Genomic DNA, 15,476 nt, shown 5'->3' with positions numbered 1-15,476 from the left:
GTGCCAACTCCTAGTCCTTCTGTCTGATGGCCTGTCCTCTCCCTACCATCCACAGCGGATGACTCAACATCGGGTCCACGGGACCTGGTGCTGTCCGAGCCAGGCAGCCAGTCCTTGAGAGTGCAGTGGATGGCAGCCAGTGGCCCTGTGACTGGCTACAAGATCCAGTACACCCCTCTGACAGGGCTGGGACAGCCGCGGGCCAGCGAGCGGCGTGAGGTAAGGGTGTCATGATCCATGACAGGGGCAGGGGGTGACGGGACTCAGCTGGGCCAAGTGAGGTGACTTCTGATCCTGGGCAGGTGAACGTTCCAGCTGGTGAGACTAGCACATGGCTTCAAGGCCTCCGACCACTGACCGAGTACCAAGTGACCGTGGTTGCCCTGTATGCCAACAGCATCGGGGAGTCTGTGAGTGGGACAGCTCGGACCAGTGAGTGATTCTGCTACCCCCTAACTCCACACACCTAACTGCACCCTCCTGCATTCCCCTGTTCATGCCCAACTCCACTAATCCCCATGGGCCCTTCCCCAGCTGCCCTGGAGGGGCCAGAGCTGACCATCCAGAACACCACAGCCCATAGCATCCTGGTGGCCTGGCGGAGCGTGCCAGGTGCCACTGGCTACCGTGTGACCTGGCGGGACCTTCATGGTGAGTGAGTGAGGCCAGGGCCTTTGTCCTGGAGAGCTCTGGGTGTATGAGGTCCAGCTGCACCTTGGTTCCCCCTCCTGCAGGTGGAGCCACCCAGCAACAGGAACTGGGCCCTGGGCACGGGTCAGTGTTACTACGGGACCTGGAGCCTGGCACCAACTATGAGGTGACTGTGAGCACCCTGTTTGGCCGTAGTGTGGGGCCTGCCACTTCCCTGACAGCCCGAACTGGTGAGAGGCCTGGGCACTTCCTTCAGATGGAGTAGGTGGGCAGAGCAGGGCAGGGTGGGGTGCAGAGGTCTGTGATGCATCATGTACCCTGGCAGGCCCCTCCGTTGAGCAGATCCTGCGCCCTGTCATCCTGGGCCCCACATCCATTCTCCTATCCTGGAACTTGGTACCCGAGGCCCGAGGCTACCGTCTGGAGTGGCAGCGTGAGAGGGGTCAGTGCAAGACCAGGAATGGATGAGCAAGGGGTTAGGGTGCAGTCACAGCTGGCCTGACCTGGGCCCCTTGCAGGCTCGGAGCCGCCACAGAGGGTGCTTCTGCCCTCTGATGTGACCCGCCACCAGCTGGATGAGCTGCAGCCAGGCACCGAATACCGCCTCACCCTCTACACCCTGCTGGAAGGCCGCGAGGTGGCCACCCCCGCCACTGTGGTTCCCACTGGTGAGGGCCTGGTTGAGTGAATGGAGGGAGGTCCCAGGGATCTGATTGCCTCTCTCACACTGCGTTCTCCACAGGGCAGGAGCGGCCTGTGGGTCCTGTGACAAACCTGAAGGCCACTGAGTTGCCTGGGCAGCGAATGCAGGTGTCCTGGAGCCCTGTCCCTGGGGCCACCGAGTACCGAGTCACTGTGCGCAGCACTCACGGTGAGCTGGAGGCAACCTGCTAACCCTCACCAAGGAGAATGCCTGCCCACAGGGTCTGAGTCCTCCCCACCATGAGCTCCATCTTCTTCCCTGCTCTTCGCCTGGCCGTGACCACTGTACACACGGACCTCTCCTTCCTGCTCCCACCAAGCACTGACTGCTGTCATACTATGTCAGTGTCCACTAGTGGCCTCTGCCATCCAGTGTCCCTCTTCATTGTGGGCTTCTTATCCCGTGTGACTGCTCGTACCTAGCCTTCTCACTCTGCGTTCTCCTCTCTTCCACCGCCCACCATCATGCCATGTCCTCATGCCTTCCTGACCATGACCCACCTGCCTCTCTCCTGCCTCAGGGGTTGAGCGGTCCTTGTTGCTCCCTGGAAGTCAGACACAGTTTGACCTGGATGATATCCGGCCTGGACTCAGCTACACGGTGCGAGTGTCTGCTCGTGTGGGTGCCCGTGATGGCAGTGCCAGTGTGCTCACAGTCCGCCGTGGTCAGTGTCCCAAGGGCCTGGGGAAGGAGGGGACGGGACAGTTTCATGACACCACGGTCCCGGTTCTGACCCAGCCCTTCCATCTGTAACCCTCAGAACCAGAAACCCCACTTGCCATACCAGGGCTGCGTGTGGTAGCATCAGACATGACGCGAGTGCGGGTGACCTGGGGACCGGTTCCCGGAGCCAGCGGTTTCCGGATCAGCTGGAGGACAGGCAGTGGTCAGTGTGTGGTGTGCAAGGGTTGCTGAGGAGGGCTGCTCTGGCCTAGGGGACTCAGAGACAGGTGACCATCTCCCTCTGACCTCAGGTCCAGAGTCCAGCCGGACGCTGCCTGCAGACTCCACTGTGGCTGACCTCGCGGGGCTGCAGCCTGGCACCACGTACCAGGTGGCTGTGTTGGCGCTGCGTGGCAGAGATGAGGGCCCACCGGCAGTCATTATGGCTAGAACTGGTCAGGGCCCGACCCGGTCTCTTGGCTTTCTCCCTCCAGAATCCCAGGCCTCCTCATTCAGATCTCCCACCGTCCCATCCGCCCCTATTCTGATCCTCACTGGCCCCTCCTAGGTCCTTTCCTTCGTTACATTCCCCAACCCATTCCTGCCAGACTTCCCCCTCAGGGCCTGTGGGTTTCTGCCATCCTTCTGACTGGGTCTGCCTCTCCTCTTGGACTTGCACCCCACCCCCAGCCCGTCAGACCCTCTGGCTGCCTCTGTCAGGCCCCACCTCCTTCTCTGTCAGGCCCTATTGTCCTAACCCCTCCGCCCCAACCCTGACCTGTCCTCTGCCTCCTCCCCATGAGTCTCTATCTCTTCTCTAGTCCAATGGCCCCTGCTGCATCCGCCCTCAGACACCCCTTCCCACTTCCCCTATCAGATTCCTCATGGGCCCTTACCCCTCCTTCTGCCAGACCCACTGGGTGCTGTGAGGACGGTCCATGTGACTCAGGCTGGCAGCTCTTCCATCACCATTGCCTGGACCAGGGTTCCTGGTGCCACAGGATACAGGGTGTCCTGGCACTCAGACCGTGGTGAGCACTGGGGCTTTTGGCAGGGGGTGATAGGGGCAGGTCTGGGGAACTCAGGGGGACCAAGGTGGTTAGTTGATTCTGGAGCCACCTCCATCCCCACTCCCAGGCCCTGAGCGTTCTCAGCTGGTGTCTGGGGAGGCCACAGTGGCTGAGCTGGATGGGCTAGAGCCAGACACGGAGTATACAGTGCATGTGCGGGCCCATGCAGTGGGCGTGGATGGGGCCCCTGCCTCTGTGGTCGTGAGAACAGGTGAGTGCCATGCTGCTTGGCTCCTGCAACCCTCCTGTAGCCCTGTGTGCTCTAGTCACCCCACTGCATCCATGCCCTGCCCATCCATACTCCATGGCAGCTATAGTGCCCTCCTGGCTGCCCCCCATGCCCACTCTGAGATACTGACCTCCTCCTCCTCCTATGCACCCATACTCACCTGTTCACGTGGACATGAAGCCTGGCATTAAGAATGCCTGTCCTAACACCCTGTTCCCTGCCGGACACCCAGCAGTAGCTAACAGCTGCCTGACCTCTGCTCCTAGTCCCTGAACCAGTGGGCAGTGTGTCCAAGCTGCAGATCCTCAATGCTTCCAGTGACGTTCTGCGGATCACCTGGGTGGGAGTCACTGGAGCCACAGCCTACAGACTGGCCTGGGGCCGGAGTGAAGGTAGGTTCCCAGACTCCGCCAGTGTCCTCCCGCCCAACTCTGTCAGCCACTCCCCCTACACGCCCCTAACCACTGCGGCATGTTTACCTGGCCAGGTGGCCCCATGACACACGAGATGCTCCCAGGAAACACAGAGTCTGCAGAGATCCGAGGACTCCAAGGAGGAGTCAGCTACTCCGTGCGAGTGACCGCGCTAGTCGGGGACCGAGAAGGCGCACCTGTCTCCATTGTCGTCACCACGCGTAGGCGGAGCTGGGACTGGAGCGAGCCTTGGATTGGTGGCTCGGACAGTTTTGGGCGGGTCTTGGGAAGAGACCCACGGGATTGGTAGTGAGCCTGTGGAGGCAGAGTATGAGAAGCGAAAAAAGGAAACCTGATAGGCAGAGGGGCCGACTGGAGGCGGGACGTGTGCCAGGGTTGAGCTGGATTGGCGCCGGGCCCGAAGGGGCGGAGCCTTCCTGACTGCAGGTGCTTGCCCCGTAGCACCGGAGGCTCCCAGGCCCCTGGAGACTCTACGAGTTGTGCAGCGTGGGGAGAACTCTCTGAGACTGCTCTGGGAGCCGGTGCATGGCGCGCACGGCTTCCGTCTGCGCTGGCAACCCGAAGGTGAGAGGTACCTCCCGTGAGGGAGGTCAGGGGGCCAGTGGGGTCAGTGAAGGGAGCAAGGTTCCTGAGAATGAGGAGGATTAATCAGGTGTGTGTGTGGGGGGGTAGTTGTTAGTAGCGTCCTCCCACCTGCTCGTGGTATCCCCCTCATCCCCACTTTTTGTGCCTTCCCCAGGTGGTCAGGAGCAGTTCCGGCTCCTGGGACCCGACCTGAGCAGCTACCTGCTGGATGGGTTGGAGCCAGCAACACAGTACCGCATCTGGCTGAGTGTGCTGGGACCAGCTGGGGAAGGCCCTACAAGGGAGGTTACGGCGCGCACAGGTGAACCCAGCTTGGCGCTTCTGCCCCTCAAGCTCCTACCCGTTGGTGACCCAGCACCTGCCTCCCCTCTGAGCTGGTGATCCCACCTCACCGACCCACACCACTTCACCAACATGTGCCTAGCCCCGGTTCTCTAATGCCTAGGCTCTGATCTCTCCTTCAGAGTTAACCCGGGTCCCCAGCACGGAACTACGGGTGGTGGACAGGTCGATTGACTCGGTGACACTGGCCTGGATGCCAGTGTCCGGAGCCTCCAGCTATATCCTCTCCTGGAGGCTGCTCCGAGGTTCAGGCCAAGGTAAAGGCAAGGCTAGGGTTGGCAGAGGGGTTGGTAGTGTGCAGGGCCTCCTGGGTAACTCGGTCTTGTCCTCTGCAGAAGTGCCTGCAGCGCCCCAGACACTTCCTGGGATCTCGGGCTCCCAGCGTGTGACAGGACTGGAACCGGGGCACTCCTATGTCTTCTCCCTCACGCCTGTTCGGGAGGGCGTGCGGGGTCCTGAGAGCTCCATCACACAGAGCCCAGGTCTGATGAGTATGGTCAGATGGCGTCTGAGTAGGAGTGGGATGCACCCAAGTGGGGATACCATGTCAGGAACATGGCTGTTCCCTGCAGGGTGTCCTCGCGGCCTGGCAGATGTGGTGTTCTTGGTGCATGCCACGCGGGACAATGCTCATCGTGCAGGGGCTGTGAGGCGGGTCCTGGAGCGTCTGGTGTCTGCACTGGGGCCTCTGGGGCCACAGGCAGTCCAGGTCAGGACCCAGAGGCACCCAGACACCTGCCTCTCCCTTACCTGCCCACCCAACTCCATGCCAGTCACCGGCCCCTACCCTTCTGTCACATCAGGCTTCCTTCTAGCTCACCCCTAGACCCTGCAGTGTCCCATGAGATGGTTTCCTGCCCGTGCTTCAATGGTCATTGCTATTGCTGACCCCCTGATGGACCGTTCAGGTGCAGTCAGACCTCCCATTCTCTGTCTCCCTCTGCCCCAGGTTGGCCTGCTGTCCTACAGTCATCGGCCCTCCCCGCTCTTTCCACTGAACAGCTCCTATGAGCCCAGTGTCCTCTTGCAGAAGATCCAGGACATCCCCTACATGGACCCAAGTGGGAACAACCTGGGTCAGTGCTGCTACAGCTGCGGGCTCCTGGACATCCCCTTGGAGAGCATGGGGCCCCAGAGTCATCACAGTGCTCTGCACCCCCCAGGCACAGCTGTGGTCACCGCGCACAGGTACCTGCTAGCGCCAGATGCTCCTGGGCGCCGCCCACAGGTGCCAGGAGTGATGGTTCTGCTTGTGGATGAGGCCCTGAGAGGCGACGTCTTCAGCTCCATCCGAGAGGCCCAGGCAGCTGGTGAGCAGCAGAGCTGAGCAGGATGGGGTCTGGAAGGATAGGGCCAGCTCCCCAGTGACAACATTAACATGCTCGCCTCTGCCCACCCCCTCTCTAGGTCTCCAGGTGGTGATGCTGGGCCTGGCAGGAGCTGACCCAGAGCAGCTGCGTCGCTTGGTACCAGGCATGGACCCCATCCAGACCTTCCTGGCTGTGGACGATGGTGCGAGCCTGGACCGGGCAGTCAGTGATCTGGCAGTAGCCCTGTGCCAGGTGTCTATGGTCACTCAGGTTTGGACAAGGCCTCCGGGGGCGGGGGGTGGGTTACAGATGAGGTAAAGGAAGGGAAGAAGGAGCCCAAGGGATCTTGGTAGAACTCCCTGGTCTTACCGAAACCCTGTATCTACAGCCACAACCAGAGGACTGCTCGGTGCATTGCCCGAAGGTCAGTATCTGGGGTGGAGGGGGAAGGGTGGGGTTAAGGTCACCCCTGGGATCAGCCCCTCAGACTGTCTTTTCCTAGGGCCAGAAGGGGGAGCCTGGACAGACGGTGAGTCTCTGGGGCTGGGTGGGGTGTGGAGGTAGTATGGGGCCAGGGCAGTGGGCAGCATAAAGTTCATGGATTCCCCCCTCCTAGGGCCTGCCAGGACATGCTGGGCCTCCTGGTCCCCCTGGCCTCCCGGTGAGTGCCTCCCTACCCTGCCTGGCCTGCTGCCCCTTCCCCACTGGCTTTCCACCTCCTGACCGCCATCTTCTCTTAGGGCAGGACCGGTGCTCCTGGCCCCCAAGGGCCCCCGGGAAGGACCAACGCCAAGGGCGAGAGGGTGAGTGTTGCTTGTGAGTTTTCAGGGTGTTTAGGGGAACAGCGAGAGCCACAGGGTGTCTCAAGTGTCTGAGTAGAGGTCGGATCCACACCAGGACTGTGCTAGGAATCTGGGAAGGGGAGCAACTGGCACAGAGAGCCCAGCAGGATGTTCCCCCTTCCAGCCTCTGCCTCTTCCCTGTCCTGGGCTCCATTCGGCTCTGCCCCTGCCTGACCATGGCCATGCTTGGTAGGGGTGTGTGGGGAGCCCAAGGCCAAAAAGGGGAAGCTTCTTCAGCAGAGCAGGATGGTTATGGGAATGTCCCTGGCTGCCCTGACCTCTTGGCTTCCTTAGGGCTTCCCTGGAGTGGATGGGCTTCCAGGCAGCCCTGGCCACCCTGGGACTCCTGGGGCTCCCGGCTTGCCTGGGCCAAAGGTGAGCAGGCCTTGCCCCGGAGGGTGGGGAGTGCACCCTCAGGAGAGTGAGGGGATCTGGTTGCTCTGACACTGTCCTTCATTTTTAGGGGTCATCTGGCCCCCGAGGGGAAAAGGTAGGTGCCTTCCCATGGTTCTTTGAGGGGAGGCTGCTAGTGGGGGTTTGACCCATGGGAGCCCATCCTGAGATGCCTGAGCCCAAGCGCCCCTCTTCACTCTGTGTTGTCCTTAGGGAGAACCTGGGCCTCGAGGCTCAAAAGGAGAGCCGGTAGGTGACTGGGGAAGGGAGGGGGAGGCCCAGGTCAGTTGCAGGGCTGTGGCCTCTTCCCTACCCTGAATCCTGCCTGCTGGGTTCTGCCCTGCAGGGAGAGCCAGGACGAGTAGCTGGAGCTGGAGGACTGGGGCTGCCTGGCCAAAAAGGCGATGCTGGACCTTCTGTAAGTTGCAGGGCTTGGCAGGGATGGATAAGGGAGGATGCCAGGAGTGGGGTGGGGACTCGTGGAGGTGGCACCTTTAACTTTGTCTCCTCTCTCAGGGCCCCCCTGGACCCCGTGGCCCGTCAGGTGACCCAGGACCCCGTGGCCCCCCAGGACTTCCTGGAGCAGTGGTGAAGGTGACAGCCTGAGCCCGCTATGGTCTCATGGCCTCCGTGGCCCCTCCCTCTACTTTGAACACACCCAGCCCCTGCTGCTGGTTGGGGGTGACCAACCCCACCCCAGACTCCTCAGCAGATTTGACCGCATGACCTTTTCCCTTCTGGTAGCTTAGGGAGGGAGTCATGGGGTCCTGATCTGTTTTCCAGGGTGACAAAGGTGATCGTGGGGAACGGGTAAGTGGGGGATGAGATATCCTGGGGGTGGCTTGGAGCCCATGTCTCCCAGCCATCCCTAATCACCTGCTCTTCCCTCACAGGGTCCCCCTGGACCAGGTCTGGGTGACACTGTTTCTGGGGAGCCTGGGCTGCCGGTGAGGGGGCCCCTCAAGACTCTGTTGGGTGGGAAGTGCGGCTGGGGTACAGAGTTTATCTTCCAGGCTTACTCAGCTTCCTCTTAGGGACTTCCTGGAAGCCCAGGACCCCAAGGCCCAGTGGGGCCCGTGGGAGAGAAAGGAGAAAAGGTAGGAAACCTGGCCTCTGGGAGTGGGGGGTATGCTGAGTGCTGGGATCATCTCACCCATGTCCTTTACTTTCAGGGTGACTGTGAAGATGGCATGCCCGGCCTCCCAGGACAAGCTGGGACCCCAGGAGAGCGGGTGAATATGGGGGCCAGGGATTCTGGTGGTCCTGGGCATGGCATGGCCCCAACCCTCAGCCAACAAGCCCGACTAAACCCTCATGCCCAAACCACCCACATCTCAGAACCTCCACATGTCCTCCTTTCAGGGCCCACGGGGACCTCCTGGAGTCACTGGCCCCAAAGTGAGTATGGGTCCGGAGGGCAGAGTCCTGGGGCAGGGGAGTGCCTTGGGATTGAGGGGAAGCTGGAAGGGCAGGTGGGAGGATTTGCACCTGCCCTCAGTTGGAAGGTTTGGAGTTGGCACCCTCTCTGGGTTTCAATATCAAAATCCTCTCCTTTCCCCATGTCTCGTCAGGGCGATCGAGGGCTGCCAGGGCCCTTGGGTGAGACTGGAGAGAAAGTAAGTGCAGCAAGGGAGGATTTGGGGACTTGGGAGGTGCTGGAGCCAGACTCGGCTATGATCTCTACTGTTCCAATCAGGGCGAGCGTGGATCCCCTGGCCTGGCAGGACCTCAGGTAAGGCCGCTGGCCCTGATGTCACTGCCAGCTGACCCAGACTCCATGCCCCATCATGGTTCTCTCTCCTGCCCTCAACTCTCCTTCACCCTGAATTTGACCCCTGCCGACCTGCATCCCAGCCGTGCATGGTGCCCCTTCGAGCCTCATCCCTGGCCTCTACTCCTGCTGGGCTCCTAATTTCATCTCCCATTTACCTAGTATTCCTGTTCCTCTTCTGCAGGGACTGCCGGGGCTGGCAGGCCGGCCTGGAGCTGAGGGTCCTGAAGTGAGTCTGTGATTGCCCTGGGTTGAGGTGGAGCCAGGGTCAGGAGGGGAGGGGATGTGAGGATGGGAGTGGGATGGGCAAGTGGAGTTTTTTCTGCTCTTCTTGCCTCCCTCCCTCCCTCCCTTCCTGGGCTCATGGAATCTCCACTACAGGGACCACCAGGACCCCCAGGCCGCCGAGGAGAAAAGGTTGGTCACCTGCCGGGAGCAGGGATATGGCAGGGCACCCTGGGTTCCTGCGTGGGTCTCTGACCCGTGCTTGCCCCTGTCCTCTTGGTGCAGGGAGAGCCTGGTCAGCCGGGAGCCCCTGCAGTGGTGGTGAGTGAGGGAAGGAGGACTGAGTGCAGGACTGCTCAGCAACACAGGGCTGCAGCCCCCAGCTCTGGCCCCAGGGCAGGCCCAGAGTGGCAGGACCTTCCTCGTGTACCATCTTGCCTCCAGCCTCTCATCTGCGTTCCTGTGACCCCTTGGCTGCTAGGGGAAACATGCATGAACTTTGGGACCAGCCCTGCCCTGTGACCCCTAGGAGCCCCCTGTATCCTACAGAGCACCCCCCTTCCAGTCTAACCCTTGGTCCTGAGATCTCCAGGCAGGGCCAAGCTGAGTGTGTCCCATTTGTTTTCAGGGACCTGGCAGTGAAGGAGTCAAAGGAGAGAAGGTAAATCATACTGGTGGGGGTTGAGGTCAATGCCATAGGGCCTGTCTCTGGCTCTGCCTGGAGGTCCTCAAGACCATAAGGTCCCTCCAGGCCACTGGGTTGCTTGGGGGAAGGGGATGGGAGCCTGGAAGGAGCACTGATGGTTTTTGTTGCCCCCAGGGAGATGTGGGGCCCTCTGGGCCCAGAGGAGCTGCTGGAGTGAAAGGGGAACGGGTGAGTGTGGGACAGTACAGGTGGGGCAGGTGGAGGTCACACCCATCTGACTTCTCACCCTTCCACCTTGCAGGGCCCACCTGGATTGGCACTCCCTGGAGACCCTGGCCCCAAAGGAGACTCTGGAGACCGGGTGACTGACTGGTGGTGTGGGGTATGATAGCTAGGGGTGAGGTGATGCTTGGGATCCCCGACTAAGTCCTGCTGCCTCTCCCACCCCCTCCAGGGCCCCATTGGCCTTACTGGCAGAACAGGACCCCCCGTGAGTACCTGTGATCTAGGGTGGCCTCGGCATTTCTGGGGTTCCCTCCCCATGAGCATGGCCCATGCTGTGTCATGCTCACTCTGTCTCCCCACCCTTCCCCAGGGTGACATGGGGCCTTCTGGGGAAAAAGGAGACCCTGGGCGACCTGGCCCTGCAGGACCTGTCGGGCCCCGAGGACGAGATGTAAGAGGCTGAGTTGAGGGTTTGGGGGAGCTGAAGGGGCTGGGAGAGAAAGAGCGGCTACAGGCATCACTGGGGGTCTGAGGAGCAGAGCTGACCATCTTTCTTCACAGGGTGAAGCTGGAGAGAAAGGCGACGAGGGCCCCCCGGTGAGGCTATGCGCCGTGCAGTGCTGGCTGCTTTACCCTTGGACTGTGACTGATGGGTTGGGGGCTCCACCAGGCCCTACACCCCTGCCAGACCCCCCGGGTTAGCTAGGGCCTGGGTCATCTGCCTGGGTGACTTTCCTCTCTACCACCAGGGAGACCCAGGATTGCCCGGCAAAGCAGGGGAGCGAGGTCTTCGGGTGAGTGTTGGTGGCAGGCTGGGAGGGGGTGGGAGTGATAAAGGGATTGCAGGTGAGGCTGAGAAACTGGCCATAAAGGTGAGGGAAGCCTGGAGGGGGAAACAGGGTGAAGGGAGGGGAGGCCTTGGGGAGACGAGGTGAGAGAAATGTCAGAGGGACGGGAAGCGTGATACAGTAGAGACTTGTGGGCAACCTGTACTGTGCTGGGAGGGCCCTGCTCAGGCCAGCTGCTCTCCCCAGGGACCGCCTGGAGTTCGGGGGCCTGCGGGTGAGAAGGGAGATCAGGGAGATCCTGGAGAAGATGGTCGCAATGTGAGTCCCAACCCCTGGCTCATCGCACCCACCCCTAACCATGCAATTCCAGCCCACCATAGAACCCCACTTCCTGAGAACCCATCACAACCACCAAAGGTCCCTCGACCCTGCTTCCGGAACCACTGTCTGTGTGGCCCTGACCATGACTCCTTGGCCTTCCACAGGGCAGCCCTGGACCATCTGGGCCCAAGGGTGACCGAGGGGAGCCGGTGAGTGGTGCTGGGGTTTGGCTGTTGGAGGAGCAGAGGGTTCCCAGAACTGCTGCTGGTGGTTGGGTTTTTGTGCATCCAGGGACCCAGAGTCAAGTTGGGGTGGGCCAAGGTCAGCCACCCTGGCCTGGCCTGCCTGCTGGGTGCTACATGGAACTTGTTAGGGGGCAAAGTTGAGCTGAGCTGTGCCCTGAGAATTCAAGGCTGCTGTTGACCATGACCATTCCTTTCCCAGGGCCTCCCAGGACCTCCTGGACGGCTGGTAAGGGTTAAGCTGAGTCCTCCATTATTCTCTTCCTCACCTGCCCTGCAGTGTCCCCACACTGTGTCCCCTCAGCTCCTCCCTTGGCTCCCACTCCCCTGATAGTTCTGAGGGTCCCTGGAGCCCCTTATTCACCCACTCTCTCCCTGGTTATTCTTTGGCAGGTGGATGCAGGACTTGGAGCCAGAGAGAAGGTACTGGAGTCTGTGGAAGGGGCAGTGCTGGGAAGTTGCCAAGGCATCTGCATGGTTGTCAGGCCAGGTCTTGGCATGGCTGTGCCTCAAGGGCCATTCGCTAAGCAAGTTCATCTCTGCCACAGGGAGAGCCTGGTGACCGTGGACAGGAAGGTCCTCGAGGACCTAAGGGTGATCCCGGCCCTCCTGGAGTCCCTGGGGAGAGGGTAAGTGTGAGTGGTCCTGACAGGGGCAGGGCAGGCTGAGAGGGAGGCTCACTCTGATTGCTGCTCCCTTCCTCAGGGTGCTGATGGGCTCCGGGGGCCCCCAGGACCACAGGTGAGTACCACCCTCCACCTGTCAGCCCAAGTCCCCCTCTAACCTTCACCCTTCACCTGATCTTGCTTTTTCCAGGGAGACACAGGTGTCAGAGGCCCAGTAGGAGAGAAGGTAAGAGGGTGAGGGAGTTTTCCAGCAGGCAGACCCAGGCCTTAGGTCCAATCTGGCTTCCATGACCTCTGACTGCTCTTTTGCCTTAGGGAGACCGAGGCCCCCCAGGACTGGATGGCCGGAGTGGGCTGGATGGCAAACCAGGATCCCCTGGCCCCCCGGGGCTGAATGTGAGCTGTGGTCATCCCTGCTGCTCCTCCCCCTCCCTGACTGTTTATACGAGGGCTTTAGGCCTCAGCCTTACCTTGGCCATGGCCTTGAGTGGGCCCTGGGGCCAGAGGTGTTGTCTGTGTCTTCCCTTAGAATCCTGCCTGGGAGGATGGAGGGTGGGGGATGCTTTCCTTGCACGCTGACCCTGAGTTCCCAGGGACCCATGGCCCTGTTCGCAGGTGGGGCTTCCCACCCTGTGACCATGTGAACTCCCTGACTTTGTGTCTTTCCTCAGGGTGCCGCGGGCAAAGCTGGGGACCCAGGGAGAGACGTGAGTGAGGGGAAATATGGGGACAGAGAAGGGCTTGGGGCCATGCTCAGTGGAGCCAGACTACCACGGGCAGTGTCTGCAGGAGGAGGGGCTGTGACCCGTCTGGGAGGGTATCCCTGCAGGCAGGCTTTAGGGGAGAACCCCCTTGCTGACTTTCTTTGCCTTGGGAGGGTTTTGATAGGCTGCCCAAATTCTGGGGTCTTCTCTTGGAAATCTTAGCAAGAAGTACCACCCCCAGCTCATGAGGTCTATGACTTGGGGGATCTCAATAAGAACCCCAATCTTGGAGGTCTCAATATCAGATAAGGGTCTCAGTGGGGTCCCCCAGGCATGGGGTGGGCCCTGGGGACCTTAGAGGCCTCTCGGTCCTAGCAAAAACTTTTTCCAGGGACTTCCAGGCCTCCGAGGAGAGCACGGACCTCCTGGCCCTCCTGGGTCCCCCGGAGCCCTGGTGAGTCCAGGCCTTCATGCTGCCCTTTTGCCCCTTTTTGGGCTACCTTCTACCTCCAGACCTTGACCTGCCACAATGCTCTTGTTCCCACAGGGAAAGCCAGGCGAGGATGGCAAGCCTGGCCTAAATGGGAAAAATGTGAGTTTAGCCCAGGGCAGCTGTGGCTGAACCTGCCAGGACCACAGCCCATGTGCCCAGGTGACACCCAAGACACATATGGTCACACGTAGCTTACCTGCCAACACCTGCCTACCTGGCTCAAACATGTAGGGCCTTGTGCACGCTCACAGACATGTGGTGATGAGGGAGGCAGAAGGGCCCACTGGTGACCCAAGGGGCCAGCACGTGCCTTGATAAGCTACAGCTACAGGCACACCCATGTGACGCATGGTCACGCCCTCCCGGACTCTGGTATGTGTTCAGACATGGGCCTAGGATTATGTGTGATCATATATAAGACAGGGTGGGGTGCATGTCCATGGCTGTGCCACTGGACACTTGCTGGAACACGCACTGACACAGGCGTCGTGCTCACAGTCCCCTATGTCCTGGGATATGCACAAGCTTTGCTGATGCAGTGTTTCAAGGCCCTGGGGATGGATATAGAAGACACAAACTGAGACACACAGTCTCGTGCATACACACACTGAGACCCTTGGAGTTCCACACCCTTCCCAGGGACACAGAGGCACTCCTCAACCCAGAGGTGCATGGATACAAAGCTCTATGTCCCACCCAGGTTCTGGAGTTCATGTATAGGGTTCTGCTAAATGAGCAGGCGGCTCCACAGGCCACCCTTAGACACACACAATCACCCAGACAGGTGGTCCCAAAGCCACATCCTTAGTCACACCAAGGCACGGAGCTGCAGACACACAGCCCTGGGGCCCTGGTCATCTGAAATCTGCCAAGATGGTCTCTGGCGGGCAGATATCAGGGACTGTTTGAGCTGATGGGAGTCCTCTGCCCACAGGGAGAACCTGGGGACCCTGGAGAAGACGGGAGAAAGGTAAAGCTCCTCACCTCAGCCCTGCATTGGCCTCATGCTGGGGTCCTGTCTGATTCATCCTGGTCTTTCCTTAGGGAGAAAAGGGAGATCCAGGCACCCCTGGGAGAGAAGTGAGTGCCTGAGTTCCCTGCAACTTGTGACTCCTGACCTGACCCTGTGAGATGTGGCTCCACACTTGTCTGGGATCTGATGCTGACTGTGTCCTCTACAGGGTCGCGATGGCCCCAAGGGTGAACGTGGAGCTGCAGGTAGCCCTGGTCCGCAGGGTCCTCCAGGCCTCCCCGGACAAGTCGGCCCTCCTGGCCAGGTGAGCGTCCAGGGTTCTTCCCAGGTTTGGGGGGCAATGTTGCAGAAGTGAGAGCCCACCTGCGGACACCATGGTCTGGCTGACCCCTTTGTGTTATGTTGAATCTCAGGGTTTTCCTGGCGTCCCAGGCAGTGTGGGCCTCAAGGTGAGAGTGCTTCTGTTGGGAAGTGGGAGAGGGACTGTCCAGGGAAGAGAGACATTCTGATGGTTCTTTGTCTTCAGGGTGACCGTGGAGAGACTGGATCCAAAGGGGAGCAGGTGAGGCCCCTGCCTTTTGTACCTGCCAAGGTCACCCTTACACTCACACAGGCACACCTGGAAGTTTGTCTCTGTCTCTCCAGGGCCTTCCTGGAGAGCGTGGCCCCCGAGGAGAACCTGGGAGCATGGTGGTGAGAAAGCCTTGAGGCCCTGCCTTTGACTCCCATTGTCATGCCCTTGAAGGGCTACCTCTCTAGCCCTGTCCCTTTACCATGGGTTCTGGCCTGGGGGCTTGAAACTCTGTCCCACTGGGGTTTTTGGAGCCTAAACCCAAGCCAGCCCTCCAACTTTGGAAGAGAGGCTCTGTGTGGGTGGGGCAAGGGGGTCATCTTCCTTGGGGCTGCCCTTCACCTTGCTTTGTGTCCCCAGAATGTGGAGCGGCTGCTGGAAACAGCTGGCATCAAGGTGGGTAGCTGGGAGCTGGGAGTGAGTAGGGATGGGGCCTGCAGACAGGGGCCTGTCTGCTTTGAGCCTTGCTGTCTATCAGCCATCTGCCCTGCGGGAGATTGTGGAGAGCTGGGATGAGAGTTCTGGTGGCTTCCTGCCCATACCGGAGCGGCGCCGTGGCCCCAAGGGAGACCCGGGTGAACGAGGTCCCTCCGGCAAGGAGGTAAGAAAGTGTGGCTGCTAAAGGTGGGGTGCACCTGAGTGGGGGTGTGGGGCTATGCACCCCAATTT

At 60.6% G+C, this 15,476-nt stretch overlaps 1 protein-coding gene across 1 annotated transcript in view; it reads left to right on the top strand.

The window, feature by feature from the left end:
- Positions 1 to 15,476, top strand: part of COL7A1 (collagen type VII alpha 1 chain) — a 29,696-nt gene that overhangs the window by 1,940 nt on the left and 12,280 nt on the right. The window contains exons 6-72 of the mRNA XM_040995001.1: positions 56 to 219; positions 303 to 432; positions 535 to 651; positions 735 to 881; positions 977 to 1,093; positions 1,170 to 1,319; positions 1,394 to 1,522; positions 1,875 to 2,018; positions 2,115 to 2,240; positions 2,329 to 2,472; positions 2,929 to 3,048; positions 3,155 to 3,298; positions 3,583 to 3,708; positions 3,804 to 3,950; positions 4,192 to 4,314; positions 4,490 to 4,636; positions 4,800 to 4,934; positions 5,013 to 5,159; positions 5,250 to 5,386; positions 5,627 to 5,753; positions 5,841 to 5,987; positions 6,085 to 6,257; positions 6,376 to 6,411; positions 6,490 to 6,516; positions 6,604 to 6,648; positions 6,728 to 6,790; positions 7,124 to 7,204; positions 7,293 to 7,319; positions 7,436 to 7,471; positions 7,569 to 7,640; positions 7,739 to 7,816; positions 8,006 to 8,032; positions 8,116 to 8,169; positions 8,257 to 8,319; positions 8,395 to 8,454; positions 8,585 to 8,620; positions 8,794 to 8,838; positions 8,919 to 8,954; positions 9,178 to 9,222; positions 9,375 to 9,410; positions 9,504 to 9,539; positions 9,847 to 9,879; positions 10,039 to 10,092; positions 10,166 to 10,225; positions 10,319 to 10,354; positions 10,460 to 10,540; positions 10,651 to 10,686; positions 10,839 to 10,883; positions 11,124 to 11,195; positions 11,363 to 11,407; positions 11,643 to 11,669; positions 11,834 to 11,863; positions 11,989 to 12,069; positions 12,146 to 12,181; positions 12,257 to 12,292; positions 12,382 to 12,462; positions 12,738 to 12,773; positions 13,162 to 13,224; positions 13,318 to 13,362; positions 14,198 to 14,233; positions 14,308 to 14,343; positions 14,445 to 14,540; positions 14,650 to 14,685; positions 14,763 to 14,798; positions 14,882 to 14,929; positions 15,168 to 15,203; positions 15,286 to 15,408. Of these exons, the coding sequence (XP_040850935.1) occupies positions 56 to 219; positions 303 to 432; positions 535 to 651; positions 735 to 881; positions 977 to 1,093; positions 1,170 to 1,319; positions 1,394 to 1,522; positions 1,875 to 2,018; positions 2,115 to 2,240; positions 2,329 to 2,472; positions 2,929 to 3,048; positions 3,155 to 3,298; positions 3,583 to 3,708; positions 3,804 to 3,950; positions 4,192 to 4,314; positions 4,490 to 4,636; positions 4,800 to 4,934; positions 5,013 to 5,159; positions 5,250 to 5,386; positions 5,627 to 5,753; positions 5,841 to 5,987; positions 6,085 to 6,257; positions 6,376 to 6,411; positions 6,490 to 6,516; positions 6,604 to 6,648; positions 6,728 to 6,790; positions 7,124 to 7,204; positions 7,293 to 7,319; positions 7,436 to 7,471; positions 7,569 to 7,640; positions 7,739 to 7,816; positions 8,006 to 8,032; positions 8,116 to 8,169; positions 8,257 to 8,319; positions 8,395 to 8,454; positions 8,585 to 8,620; positions 8,794 to 8,838; positions 8,919 to 8,954; positions 9,178 to 9,222; positions 9,375 to 9,410; positions 9,504 to 9,539; positions 9,847 to 9,879; positions 10,039 to 10,092; positions 10,166 to 10,225; positions 10,319 to 10,354; positions 10,460 to 10,540; positions 10,651 to 10,686; positions 10,839 to 10,883; positions 11,124 to 11,195; positions 11,363 to 11,407; positions 11,643 to 11,669; positions 11,834 to 11,863; positions 11,989 to 12,069; positions 12,146 to 12,181; positions 12,257 to 12,292; positions 12,382 to 12,462; positions 12,738 to 12,773; positions 13,162 to 13,224; positions 13,318 to 13,362; positions 14,198 to 14,233; positions 14,308 to 14,343; positions 14,445 to 14,540; positions 14,650 to 14,685; positions 14,763 to 14,798; positions 14,882 to 14,929; positions 15,168 to 15,203; positions 15,286 to 15,408 (5,288 nt within the window). The remainder of the gene's footprint in view (positions 1 to 55; positions 220 to 302; positions 433 to 534; positions 652 to 734; positions 882 to 976; positions 1,094 to 1,169; positions 1,320 to 1,393; positions 1,523 to 1,874; positions 2,019 to 2,114; positions 2,241 to 2,328; positions 2,473 to 2,928; positions 3,049 to 3,154; positions 3,299 to 3,582; positions 3,709 to 3,803; positions 3,951 to 4,191; positions 4,315 to 4,489; positions 4,637 to 4,799; positions 4,935 to 5,012; positions 5,160 to 5,249; positions 5,387 to 5,626; positions 5,754 to 5,840; positions 5,988 to 6,084; positions 6,258 to 6,375; positions 6,412 to 6,489; positions 6,517 to 6,603; positions 6,649 to 6,727; positions 6,791 to 7,123; positions 7,205 to 7,292; positions 7,320 to 7,435; positions 7,472 to 7,568; positions 7,641 to 7,738; positions 7,817 to 8,005; positions 8,033 to 8,115; positions 8,170 to 8,256; positions 8,320 to 8,394; positions 8,455 to 8,584; positions 8,621 to 8,793; positions 8,839 to 8,918; positions 8,955 to 9,177; positions 9,223 to 9,374; positions 9,411 to 9,503; positions 9,540 to 9,846; positions 9,880 to 10,038; positions 10,093 to 10,165; positions 10,226 to 10,318; positions 10,355 to 10,459; positions 10,541 to 10,650; positions 10,687 to 10,838; positions 10,884 to 11,123; positions 11,196 to 11,362; positions 11,408 to 11,642; positions 11,670 to 11,833; positions 11,864 to 11,988; positions 12,070 to 12,145; positions 12,182 to 12,256; positions 12,293 to 12,381; positions 12,463 to 12,737; positions 12,774 to 13,161; positions 13,225 to 13,317; positions 13,363 to 14,197; positions 14,234 to 14,307; positions 14,344 to 14,444; positions 14,541 to 14,649; positions 14,686 to 14,762; positions 14,799 to 14,881; positions 14,930 to 15,167; positions 15,204 to 15,285; positions 15,409 to 15,476) is intronic.

The sequence above is a fragment of the Ochotona curzoniae genome, unplaced genomic scaffold (genome assembly GCF_017591425.1).
Source record: "Ochotona curzoniae isolate NIBS_2020 unplaced genomic scaffold, NIBS_Ocur_1.0 contig_908, whole genome shotgun sequence".
Lineage (NCBI taxonomy): Eukaryota > Metazoa > Chordata > Mammalia > Lagomorpha > Ochotonidae > Ochotona > Ochotona curzoniae.
The sequence above is the reverse complement of the archived record's forward strand: the minus strand, read 5'-3'. Positions and strand labels throughout refer to the sequence as shown.